This window comes from Mesoplodon densirostris, chromosome X (assembly GCF_025265405.1).
Source record: "Mesoplodon densirostris isolate mMesDen1 chromosome X, mMesDen1 primary haplotype, whole genome shotgun sequence".
NCBI lineage: Eukaryota > Metazoa > Chordata > Mammalia > Artiodactyla > Ziphiidae > Mesoplodon > Mesoplodon densirostris.
The window spans coordinates 41954980-41968503 of NC_082681.1; the positions used below are offsets into that span (position 1 = coordinate 41954980).

Genomic DNA, 13524 nt, shown 5'->3' on the forward strand with positions numbered 1-13524 from the left:
CATCAAAATTTTATTTCATTTTTCAGAGAAATTGCTTCTTAGAGAAGTAAAACTCTGATTTTAAAATGAAAGTGAATAAAAATTGTCTAAGATCTTCTTTAACTACCTCCTCATTAGATTTGGTAAAGTACCAAGTATCAATATCTGACACTCACTATGGACAAAAATAATTAATGTTATTCAAATGTCTGAACATATAGGTTTTATGGCACTTGACCCTTTGCAGCTTCAGTGCAGCCTAAAGTCAAGAGTCTTAGCAAATTTCAATGATAGGAAAACCAATATGTCAACTGTAACAGTGACATTTTATTCTTAATAAGAATGAAAATGTATTTGACTAGAATTTCATGGTGAATGCAAACATGACAGAAGATTTGTAAACCCCTCAACTATTCTTTTACAGAGCAGTTTCCTACATTTCTGATTAAGAGCCCCTAGAAAGCAGACACTCAGGGAAGAAAGAGGTGTGAATCAGACAATTACAAATTGAGAAAACCTATTAAGACCAAATCCATCTTTCCCCTGAGCTCTGCAGGGGAAAGGACCAATCCCCTAGTTCCCCAACACTTTCTTTTTTTGAAACTTTGTAAGCAACACTTGCACCACCTGCTGGTTACTTGAGAAATGATTTGGCAATCATGAGGCAAAACAACCTAGTGCCGTAATTTTGGACCTTTATTATGGAGAAGTAATATACAGGTAGAACAATGCAAAGACTTCGAGGTCAACATCACTGAAGTTTTGGATGTAAAGACTTTTAAGCCAGGAAAAGTTGATCTTGGAATTTTGTGTTCTATGAGGAAAAGGTACGGAGTATATAATTAAAACATGAAAATTAAAATGCACTAATAAATTTAATAAATAAAAACTGAAACAAAAAACTTACAAGTCCAGGAGGCCCAGTTGGGCCAATGTCACCTTTCTGGCCCTGTTCAATACAATTGTAAAACAGGTTAGTAAAAATCACATGAAAACATCAATTTCCTCAAAGATATAACAGATAACTATGTTTCATAAAGACCCAGAAATCCATAATAAAATATCTCAAAGAGAAATACAAAATGAGGTAATGAAACAGTACTTAGCTAAGCCTAGGAAGACCTGCGATGTTGTCTCAGATTTACAAGCTCTATGATGCTGACTAAATCAATTAACTTCTCTGCCTTATATATAGACCAGACTTCTAAGGTATGTCTAGCTGTAACATCCTTTGATTTTAAGATTCCTATTTTCCAGCAAACTATAAGTACTCTATAAAGAAGATGCTGATTTACAAACTGGTAGCACTAGAATCAGCTATAATCATTACATTTGTGTTTTTTACATTTAGCCATGTTCCGTTTCAAAAAACTTGTCAACGGCATAAATTTAGTGTCATTTCCATCAGTGACAGATATTTTAGAGCTGATGGACTTAACTATCATCAGGAACAGTTAATAAATCATAATTACTTTTGTGACTTTGCTCTTAGAATCTAATGAAAAACAAATTCAGACAAAACTGTTTACCCTTAACCAGTAGCTACAACAGCTGAAGAACACAGTATTCAACTGTTACTCTACTGGCCAAGACCCAAGAATAAATATCTCTCTCACACCTGTGTTCTCATTCTAGACTTGTTCATAGGAACCTTTCATCTATCTATAAACTCCTTTTAGTTTAAGAAGATACTCTATTCTATAACTTTACTTACACTAGAAAAATAAAATTCTATTCTCTGAGTATTTATTATCTTCCTTTATTCTAGCTGTGCCTCTAAAGCCAAGCTAGAACTTGGATCTAGTTTGGAGATAAACCACCATTAAAACGTGTGCCCTCTGGGTACATTCAAGTTTGTAACACCTTTCCCTCCTTGCCTGCAGAACAAAGCTTTTCAGTTTTGGTTTTCATAGAAAGCAATTAAAGATCAGAGAGATTGGAAAACTGGATGTTTTGTGATTTGCTATAAATAGGAGAACTGTGTGCTTCATACATTCTTTCAAAGTCACTTTTAAAATAGGCTGCTAAATAAATGACTTCAGTCAGTCTGTATAGCCAAATGAAAAAACAACAAAGAATTAGCCACAGACTTCCAGACAATAACTACATAGAGAATGGAAATGTTTAGTGGCAACATTCTAAATTCACAACTATATAAGCCTTTTTAGTATGAGGACCTGACTAAAATAGCGCTGAATCCTCTTTCTGGAGAACAAAAGTTTTGCCGATACATGCTCAAAGCAAAGGCATCAACTTTTAACAATGGAAATGCTAAAGTTAAACATTTCTCCATGTATTTCTATCACATGGACTGTGATTTAGAATAGTGAGTGAAAATTTAGAGGAACTGGTATAACAGAAAAGGGAGCAACACCAAAAGATGGATAAAGAAGGTATGTTTTGAATACAAAAGCTAGTTATTTAGAATTTTTTCATTTATAACTCAAACTTGGGCAAGAAAAGGATTGTACTAACTGGAATAAAACCAGTCACTTCAAAGTGTTAAAATTCTTACCTTTTCTCCATCCCTTCCTGGTTCACCAGGGTAACCAGGATCACCAGGCAAACCCTTTAAAACATGGAAGACAGAGTGACATCAGCAAAAATGGTGGAGTAATTAGGACCTCCAAAAATCCTCTCCTCCATGAAAGCAACAAGGACACTTGCAAAAATGGTCAGAGTCAACCTTTTTAGAACTCTAGAAATTAACCAAAGGCTTGCAGCAATCCAGGAAGTGTTTCTTGAAAAAAAATAATAAAAGATTGAATCTTGGTGAGAACACAGAGGTTTGTGGCTCTATTCCCATCACACTTCCTCAGCTCCGCAGTAGCCTTGAAAACCAACAGCTCACAATCAAGGTAAAAACCAGCAGCACAGCAGCAACTGGAAGGGAAAGAACCAGGTTGAAGCTTCTTCAAAGCCCCATTCCCAGAGAATTGTCATTTTTGACCTGTCTGGTGGTTCCCAAAAAGATCCCACTTGCATGGCTATGTTTATTTGACCTAATTTTATTTCTCTCACTGCAAACAGAGAAAAGCGTTTTCCCTGGGGATATCAGTCAAAAACAATCAGAGACAATTGCTGAACATCATGGCTGCCTAAATCACTGTTCCAAAGGAAGCCAGTAACTGAGGTCCTGAATTTAACCCCACCTTATGCCATTTTATATGTTTAAGCCATTGGTGAATCTAGAGTTTATAAGCTGAGGACTGCCTGTTTAGGAAAATCATCTGGAAATCAATTTATCTGACTTTATAACTTCCAGTCTTGTTAAGAATGCTCCCTTTCCTTCAGAATAGTCTCCAAATTTCATCAAATTTTCTATCTGTCCTGGAAAACCTCTTTTAACATCTATGGTGGATACTCTTGAAACTGAGGCTGCCTGAAATAGTGTTCCTGGACTTGCATATTTTATTTTCCTCTTTTTTTGGTAGCAATTAGAATTATATGTCAAAACTTTTACTGAAAAAACTTACATTCACACAAAAAATAGTATGTGAATGTTTTTAGCAGTTTATTCATGATGGCCAAAACCAGAAACAACCAAAATATCCTTCAATGGGTAAATGCATAAACAAACCTTGGTACATCCATATAACCTCATACTGGTCAGCAATTAAAAGTTAATGAACTATTGATATACAGTACAGTGCGTTATGCTATATGAAAGAATTCTGATTCAAAAAGCTATACACAATATCACTCCATTTATATGCCACTCTGGAATAGGCAGCATTATATGGATGGAGAACAGATCAGTTGTTTCCAGGGGCTTTGGGGAACGGTAGGGAATAGCTACAAAGGATCGTGAGGGAACTTTTGAGGGGACGGAACTATTTTTTATTATGGAGATCGTTACACAACTGTATGTGTTTAGCAAAATACACAGAACTGTACACTAAAAATGGTTCATTTTACTGTATACAAATTATATCTCAATAAATCTGACAAAAATCTGTCTTGAAAAACAGAGAAATTTCAAATTCACATTCAGAAAAGAAAGAAAACTAAATTTCTATTAATTTAAACTACTTCCAAACCCAAGCTTCTTTGCCATCCTGCTTCTTTACCAACATGTACAAATGTTGCCATTTTATTTTTGAGGGAAGGGATAGACTTTAAATACTCACTGGAATTCCTGGTTGGCCATCCTCTCCATCTTTGCCCGGTTTACCCTATAGGATTCAAGGAAATGTAAGAATATATACTTGTTATTTGGAAATATAAGGTTAAAGAATATAACAAGTTTTTCCTGCCTGGGACTCTCTTAAGTAGACTTTTTGGACTTCAGTGTTATAATAAATAAATGAATATGTCAGTCATGACATTTTGAGGCAATGAAAGCAGGATTTAAGAGGAAAAAAAGAAAATGACCTACATGTGCACGTGCACCGGCATGCGCACACACACAGACATATTTAAAATATTTTGCAAAGAGTATTAATAGCCGTAACACTTACTCTTTTGCCAGGCTCTCCTTGCTCACCCTTCTCACCTTTCACACCACCTGGAGGACCCTGTACACACAAAAGTAATTTTACATTGGTTCATGGAGTGCTATGTGTCAATATCAATTTACATTAAATGATGCTAAAGAATTTTAGGTTACTTACTGGAGGACCACGTATCCCTGGAGGTCCAGGAGGCCCTTGGTCACCAGGGAGTCCCTATGTAGTAGTAGGGAGAAGGAAAGCAATATAAATACTGTTAGTACTAGAGCTAGCTAGGAACACTTTTAACAAGCTGAACTACAAACTCATGTAATATAACCAAAGATAAGATGTTTCAAATTCAAAGTTGAAATCTACTAGGCAAAAAATCTAGAGCCATCTTTGCTCATTTCAGCTAATTTTTAGGACAAGCCAAGTTTTGAGGTAAATAGCAAGAAAACACTTCAAATTAAAGTATTAATGATTTTTTTTGAGTTTATTTATTTTATTTTTGGTTGTGTTGGTTCCTTGTTGCTGCACGCAGGCTTTCTCTAGTTGCGGTGAGTGGGGGCTACTCTTCGTTGCAGTGCTAGGGCTTCTCATTGCGGTGGCTTCTCTTGTTGTGAAGCACAGGCTCTAGATGCGTGGGCTTCAGTAGTTGTGGCACGCAGACTCAGTTGTGGCTCACGGGCTCTAGAGCACAGGCTCAGTAGTTGTGGCACCCGGGCTTAGTTGCTCCATGGCATGTGGGATCTTCCCGGACCACGGCTCAAACCCATGTCCCCTGCATTGGCAGGCGGATTCTTAACCACTGCGCCACCAGGGAAGTCCCAAAAGTATTAATGGTTTTTTATTCTTATAAAATATTTTATAAAAGGCAAGGGTACCTAAAACTTGGAGATTTGGGAGCTATATAACACACATACATTTTGGCAGAGATTTAAATGGCCCAATATATATTGATGGTAGAGTTTCAGTATAATTTGTCCTTTATTCTTAACTTTCTTATTAGCATTTAAGTAAAACAACAGTGCACACACTCTATTGAAGGGTGAGCCACTATTCTATAAAAGATGTGTTTGATCCCCTCATCTACTCTAGTAGAAGCAAGGTATCAGAAAATTATTTCTAAAAATGACAAGATTTTATACAGTAATACCATCTTTCTCCCTGCATATCAGTGAAATGTAGAGAACACAGTCATCTAAAACAATGACAGTCTATCTTACCATGACTTGATTTTGTATATAAAGGTATTATTCATAATAGCCAAAAATGGAGAAAAGTCCAAGCGCCCATCAACTGTTGAATTAATAAATAAAATGTGGAATATACACACATAGGAATATTATTCAGCCATAAAAATGAACAAAGTACCAATGCATGCTACAACATGGATGAACTTGAAAACATTATAATAAGTAAAAGAAACCAGACAGAGAAGACCGTATATTATATGATTCCATTTATAAAAATGTCCAAAATAGGCAAATCTACAGAGCCAAAAATTAGATTGGTGGTTGCCCAGGGCTCGAGAGTTTGGGGAGAAATGGGGAGTCACAACTAACTGGTATGGGGTTTAGTTGGAGGGGGCTCATGAGAATGTTCTAAAATTAAATTGTAGTGGTGGTTTCACCACCCTGTGAATATACTAAAAAAATATGTAATTGTGCCCTTTAAACGGGTGAATTGTATGGTATATAAAGTTTATCTCAATCAAGTTATTTTAAAATTTTAATAATCTCAAATCCTTGTTATTTTAAAAGGACTTTCACATATAACCTTATTCCAGCTTGTAATGCATTTTAATGGAATGCTACTTTCATAGCAAGATATTCATTGATTTCCTCCCTACATACTCACCTGATCTCCTTTCTGAAACTCTACATCAATTGGTCTTTTCTGTTCACTGATCTGCCCAGGTGGCCCAGGGGGGCCCTGAAGACCTTGCTCACCCTGTTTGCAAGATAAAATAAGAAAGTGATATTTCATAGTTTAAACAGACAATAATATAACATGTAAGCTAAGACAGTTGCAGGAAGCAAAAACACAAGTTCAAATGACTATGAAAGGAAAAAACTGAGGACTAAATAAGCAACTTTCTTCTTTACTCACCTTTTCACCCTTGGGTCCCTGGAAATTTAAGCCCATATTCCCCTGAAGAGAGAGATTTCAATTTAAAACCTCATTGACAATAACAAAAATAATCCACACCAAATAAAAGTTGTAAAAAAAAAAAAAAAAAGAAAACTACCTTTGGTCCTGGAAGTCCTGGTGGGCCAGGAGGGCCCTAAGAATAAAACATAGAAAAGGGAAAAAAGTGTTATATTAATGAGTATATTAAAAATTATTTGGTTTCATAAAAAGTGAGGACTGAGAAAGCCCTTCAAAATAATATTTCCTGGGTTTTTTTCTCATTGTTTTCTAGTCAGAGACACACATTTAAATTGATTTAAAGAAACTAGATGATTGTGGAGACTTCTCATGACAGGCTACAAGTGGGCGGGGGAAGAAATGCAAGGATAGGTAGAGGCAGAGGAGTAGCACTCGTGCCAAAAATCAATACAAAAATTAATCTCAACAAACATCAAATTTTTCATATCTGAATTATAGGTTAACTTTAGGTACCATAAGACAATTAACTGTCTAGTTCTCAAAAGCATTTGTTTACTTTTTTATTCCAGTTTTATTTTATATAATCTTTGTATATTTGAGAATGTTTCAAGGTTTGAAAAGTTAAATTGGCATTTGTCTGCCCAAGTATATCACTTCTTGATGTCAGCTGACCTATTTATTTACATATTGTACCTTGGTGGCATTTCTAAGACTTTGCTTCATCTGTTGAATCAGGGTTAATTGCAGGGACATTAAGAAGTACAGAGTGAATCTGTTATGTGGTCACAAGAGTTAACGGAATTCAAGGTGTAACAATACACCTAGGGTAGGCCAAGGTTGTAAATAACAGAGTTAGGAAAAAGTGCCATGGTCCAGAATCTCATGTTTTGCAAGACACCTACAACTAAAACAAGCTAAACTCAGAGGTTTTCTAATCCTCTACCAAAGATTTCTAAAAAAGCCAAAATCACAATCTTTTTCTGGTAGATCTTCTAGTATTTATCGAATGTTATTTCCTTCATTCATGAATAGAGGACCAATTTTCACAAGCAAAAATGTACACTCTATAAAGGTATAATGAAAACTGTCACTTAAATATATGGTAGATGAGAGATAGAGTGGCATATGAGAAATTACTTTGACTGAAGTACAGTTTTCTTGCCCTTTTAAGAGGGCAACAGCAGAGCTCTAAGTCTAAAACATGACTTGAATGAAATCTAAGTATTTCAGGGGTAAAGGTACTTACAATTTATTAGAGTAGAAAATTTAAGTGACCATACAGGTAGTAAAGTAAGAGAACTGGTTGCACATTCAGGGTCTTTATAAGTTTTTGGCTTCTTTCCTGGGAATACCAATCCTTATCCCATTGCACAGTGACTCACTACCCTCACCAATCCTACTGTTTTGTTACAGGTCCTTAAGAAATGAGAGCCAATTTTTTTGTGAATACCTGTTTTGTGAATACCTCTTTAACAGCAAACCACAGCTTGAAGAAACATATTTCATCAAGTGACTAAAGAACTGTCTTAGAAGACTTCATAAGATGGCCAGAACTGACAAAATATTTTAAATCTTTCCTTTTGTTTACTTCATTTTTTCCATCTATAAAATGGAGCTATTACTTAGCATATATATTGTTCACCATAACACTGTAAAATCTCCCATAAATAAGAAAATTTAAGAAAACTATAGATCATGAACACTGTAAATACATTATAATTTCAAGTAATACAAATAATATTAATATTTGTGAAAGAAATCAAAAGAAAAGGAGAAATGAAATTACAGAAGCAAGCTTACCATCAAACCTGGTGGTCCTAGGGGACCAATTGGCCCTGGTATACCAGGGGGACCAGCTGGGCCCTGTTACAAAGGAAGTAAAGAAAAGGATGAGAAAAAAACTCTCACTGTATTGTATAAAAAGCTAAATGGATGAAATTCTAACTTCAGTTGCCAGAATTCTGTTCTACAAGTCTATAATTTTGAAGTGTTATAAGCAGAATTTTAAAATGTAGACGAATAAAAGCATTAAATAACTATAAAGAAATTCAACTAAACAGAATGGGTGCATTAGAAAACTTATGTTTTACAGTGGTACATAACAAATGCGGGACAAACACATAGTAAGGAAGTTTTAAAATATAAAGCAATAATGATGGGCATTTAGTGGGGCTTTTATGCTAGAAATGGGAAGAGAAAGGCTACTAGATTCAAGGTAGTTTCTCTAATTTTAAAATAAAAATAAATAAGATTAAAGACAAAGAGTGAAGTGGGAATAACTGGGACAAAAGGTAAGGGAATGATGTAACTGTTTTGGAACACAATTTGGCATCTTAAGAAGTTGAAATTTTGACTGCCCTGAAATCTAGTAATTTTATATCTAGGTATAAATCCTGGATTATTCTGTAATTTAAAAAAATCTCAAAACAACCCAAATATCCAACAATAGGAGATCAGAGAAACAAATTCTAGTATATTCAAATGAGGACTGTTATACGGAAGTGAAACTGAATGAACTACAGCCACATACAATAATATGGATGAATCTTAACATATCAAATAGAAAAAGTTGGAGAAAACTACACATAAATTTTGTATTATTTCAAAAACTAAATACTCTTGTTTAAAGATATATGCATATATAATAAAACTATTTTTAAGAAGCAATGGAAAACCCAGAATGGTAGTCACGTCTTGGGAGAACGCAGAAGGATGTGGCTGCCAAGGAAACCACAGGTTGATTCAAAATTATTTGTAATGTTCTAGTTCTTAAACACTGTGTTGGGTTCATAAGTGTTCATTTGGTTGTTATGCTTCATAACCTACATATATTTTTCATGTATTCTGATATTTTCAAATATAACATAATACAAATTTATAAGAGATAAAAGATTGGGAGCACTTAAGAACATATGGATGGGTTATATCAAGTATGGAATGAGAAGGTGGCTAATGAAATTGTATCTTAGTGATCAAATACTAGAAAGTGCTGATTTTTATTTTTGGCAAAGGGATCAATCTTCATGAAAAATAAACCTCAAGAAATTAATTTCCTAATCTATAAATTCCCAAAAGTTATTGTTGTCTCCATGTATGTTATGTGTAGGCTGACATGACTATTTTTTCTGAAGATTATACTTGATGTTCACTATGTATAAATTTTATTCTTTTAGCTTTCAAAATATGTTCATGTTATATATAACTGATAATGTTACAAATTATGTCTTCTAATATCTTAAATGGAAAACCCACAATTTTTATTTTTAATCAGACCATTTACTCCTACCACCCTACTGATCCCCACAGCATAGGAATAAGAATATAGAAGCCTATTTCTGCTGCGAAACCCCAAAACAAAAATTTCCATGGAAACTGGACTGAGAGTTAAAAGAACAAAGCAGCGCTTCTTAAAATTCTCCCTGGTCCAGAATACTTTTATTTTCACGTCAAGGTACCTGCAATATCTATCAAACCTCAGGTGATAATTTCTATAACTAAAATAGAGAGTATTAAAGGCTGAGGATAAAAAAGAGATGCTGTGGTCTGATTTAATCAGTATAGCAAAGAAGAAAATCACCAGATGCTTACTTGTATTCCAGGAGGACCGGGAAATCCTGGATTACCCTTTGGACCTGGCAGTGATGACATAATTATACTACCTGGTTCTCCCTGAAAGAAATAATCAATGGAAATTGTAAGTAATAGTTATGATACATGAAAACTGGCAAGAACACAAAAAAGTAATCTGAGAATTCAATCTGTCACAGAAGTGTCCCCAAAGATTAGGTGATCTCAGTAATTAACATGAATAAATTTACCTTTTAAAGGAAAATGAGGAAGTGGCCAGAGTACACTGAAGTACAGTCGATTTATTAAGAACCTGTCATACCTTTAGTTACTCATTCATTAAAAACATTTATTAAATATAAATATTTGCCAAGAATTGTGTTAGGCTTTGGATGCTTTGTAGTGAAGAAGATAAACAAGACTTCTGTTCTTATTGTGCTAATAATATACTGGGGAAATTCAGACCATAATGCATAAACAAATAAGATGACAAAATTTTCTGTTTAGGACTATAAAGGAAAACTACATGGTACATGATAAAGAAACAGTGGAGGGCTTCCCTGGTGACGCAGCGGTTAAGAATCTGCCTGCCAATGCAGGGGACATGGGTTCAAGCTCTGGTCCGGGAAGATCCCGCATGCCAAAGAGCAACTAAGCCCATGCGCCACAACTACTGAGCCTGCGCTCTAGAGCCCGCGAGCCACAACTACTGAAGCCCGTGTGCCTAGAGCCTGTGCTCTGCAACAAGAGAAGCCACCGCAATAAGAAGCCCATGCACCCCAATGAAGAGTAGCCCCCACTCACCACAACTAGAGAAAGCCCACGTGCAGCAACGAAGACCCAACACAGCCAAAAATAAATTTAAAAAAAAAGAAACAGTGGAGGACTAAAAAGAAATAATAATTATGTGACGTGGTGGAGGGGCTAACTATTGTTATAATGGTGATCACATTACAAAATATAAATGTATCAAATTAACATGTTGTATACCTTAAATTTACACAATGTTATATATCAAATATATTTCAACTAAAAAAAAGAAATAGTGGAGGAAATTAGTTTGGGTAGTAAAGAAGGGCAATTTATGAAGTTAACATTCATGCTGAGATCTAAAGGATAATAAGGAGTCAGCCAGGTGAAGATGGGGGAAGAGCATTAGGCAGTGTAAGCAGCATGAACAAAGGACCCAGAAAGAGAAGAGCTTGTCACATTCAAATAACTTAATGCAGACAGGTGTGATCAGTGAGCCAAAGGAAAAGTGGTTTAAGATACGGCTGGAATATGGGGCAAAGACCAGAATATGCAGGTCTTACAGGCAATGGAAAAGAATGAGAACTGTATCTTAGATGCAGTGGAAAGCCCTTGAAGGTTTATAAGGAGGGAGATTAATTTTTTTTCATTTTGTGAGAGTCCTTTATTATGCAGAAACTTCTTATATTCTTAGTGTATCCTGACTGATACTGACTCAACATTATTTAGGATCACGGCTTTTGGACTGTTGTATCTTTTGGTATGAAATGACATTATGCAATAGAAAGGCAATCTATTTGCTGGCATACATGTCATTCAAATCAAATATTCTGTCTTGCTGTCCCACACCAGAAACAGAGCCAGGTCTAGCATTAGGAGCCATGGAGGCGGCAAAAACCTCTCTTCTGGGATTCAAGGTTTCTCCAAAAGTTCTGTGCTTCATAACAAGGAGGGAGATTAAATTATTTATTTACATTTTTAAAAGATCATTCTTGGCTGCTCTGTACAGAATAAATCAGGCTGGGAGGTGAGGGGGTGTGAAAAAAGAAACTAGTTAAGAGGCTACTTCCTAGTCCAGATGAGACATTATGATTAGTGTGGTGGCAGTGGAAATGAATAAAAGTGGATGAATTTATGATATATTTTACAAGCAAAATTAACAGTATTTAGAGATAGCATGGAATGAGGAGCTGTGTGAAGAAGTAGAAAATGCAAATACTAACTCTCAGGCTTTGATACATGCAAAAGTGTACATGATAGAGATACAAATTTTAGAGATGGGGAAAACAGGAGGAACAGGTTCATTTGGGGGTCTGGGTTAACTTTGAGCATGTTAATTTGAATGTCTGGGGGATATTTGAGTGGAGATGTCAGGGAGGCTGTTTAATACATGCATCTAACTCAGAAGAAAATTCTGTTTTAGACAAAGAAACATAGGTGCTCCATAACTGGACAGCAATCAATAACATGAGCATTAAAAATATTGCTAGGCATAGAAGAGAAGAAGGAGTCAGGACTGTGTCCTGATACCTGCTGGATAGAATAACATGAGCTTGCATAGAAGACTGCAGAATGACCAGAGATGCATAAGAAAAATCAGGAAAAGGTAGCGTCTCAGAAGCCAGAGATAAAGAATATTTCTAGAGGGAGCAGGTGGTCAACTGTGGTGGTCCAGTGGCTGAGACTCTGCGCTCCCAATGCATGGGGCCTGGGTTCTATCCCTGGTCAGGGAACTTGATCCCACATGCCGCAATTAAGAGTTCGCATTCCACAACTAAAAATCAAAGATCCCGTGTGCCACAGCTAAGACCCTGTGCAGCCAAATAAATAAATAAATATTTAAAAAATGTAATGAGGAAGGTATCAAAATAGAAATGTGAGTCTGATATACACATTTGCAAGTGTATCAGCCCATAAAAGGTATTTAAAGCCATGAGAACAAAGGAGACTACTTAAGGAGAGCTCGTAAGTGTGCACTTGCACAACTTCTAGAAGCATCCATTTTAAGACAGAAGTCAGAGACATATCTGATTGAAGATGCAGGCTTTCTAAATATTTTATTCAAAATGTTTACCTTCCCAACATGAGATGCTTACCTTCATACCTGGGATCCCAGGAGGTCCCTATTATAAAAAAGAAAAGTGATTATTTTATATACATGTGAGGGGAGCAAGCAAAAGAACACAAATTGAATAGACTACTGTAAGATCATTCTGAGTACAAGGTATCTTAAGATACTTAGAGATGATATTTATATTAAATACCACAGAATCTTTAGTTTTACAGAGCAGAGAGCTCTGTGTATTACTAACTTCTTTTATAAAATATCCTCTTCTTGGGCTTCCCTGGTGACACAGTGTTAAGAATCTGCCTGCCAATGCAGGGGACATGGGTTCGAGCCCTGGTCCGGGAAGATCCCACATGCCACAGAGCAACTAAGCCCGTGCGCCACAACTACTGAGCCTGCGCTCTAGAGCCCGTGAGCCGCAACTACTGAGCCTGCGTGCCTAGAGTTTGCGCACTGCAACAAAGAGTAGCCCCCGCTCGCCACAACTAGAGAAAGCCTGCATGCAGCAACGAAGACCCAACACAGCCATAAATAAACAAACAAATAAATAAATAAATAAATTTAATATTAAAAAATCCTCTTCTAGTTTACTATTTCAAAATGTACTACTTTGTT

The 13524-nt window shown here is 35.8% G+C and overlaps 1 protein-coding gene across 2 annotated transcripts in view; it reads right to left on the reverse strand.

The window, feature by feature from the left end:
- COL4A5 (collagen type IV alpha 5 chain) overlaps positions 1-13524 on the reverse strand; it is a 237857-nt gene that overhangs the window by 99401 nt on the left and 124932 nt on the right. For both annotated transcript variants that reach the window (XM_060088071.1, XM_060088072.1), the window contains exons 8-18: positions 12938-12964; positions 10113-10193; positions 8325-8387; positions 6664-6699; positions 6525-6566; positions 6273-6365; positions 4593-4646; positions 4440-4496; positions 4110-4154; positions 2495-2548; positions 887-928 (exon numbers count right to left, since the gene is read on the reverse strand). In XM_060088071.1, the coding sequence (XP_059944054.1) occupies positions 887-928; positions 2495-2548; positions 4110-4154; positions 4440-4496; positions 4593-4646; positions 6273-6365; positions 6525-6566; positions 6664-6699; positions 8325-8387; positions 10113-10193; positions 12938-12964 (594 nt within the window). The remainder of the gene's footprint in view (positions 1-886; positions 929-2494; positions 2549-4109; positions 4155-4439; positions 4497-4592; positions 4647-6272; positions 6366-6524; positions 6567-6663; positions 6700-8324; positions 8388-10112; positions 10194-12937; positions 12965-13524) is intronic.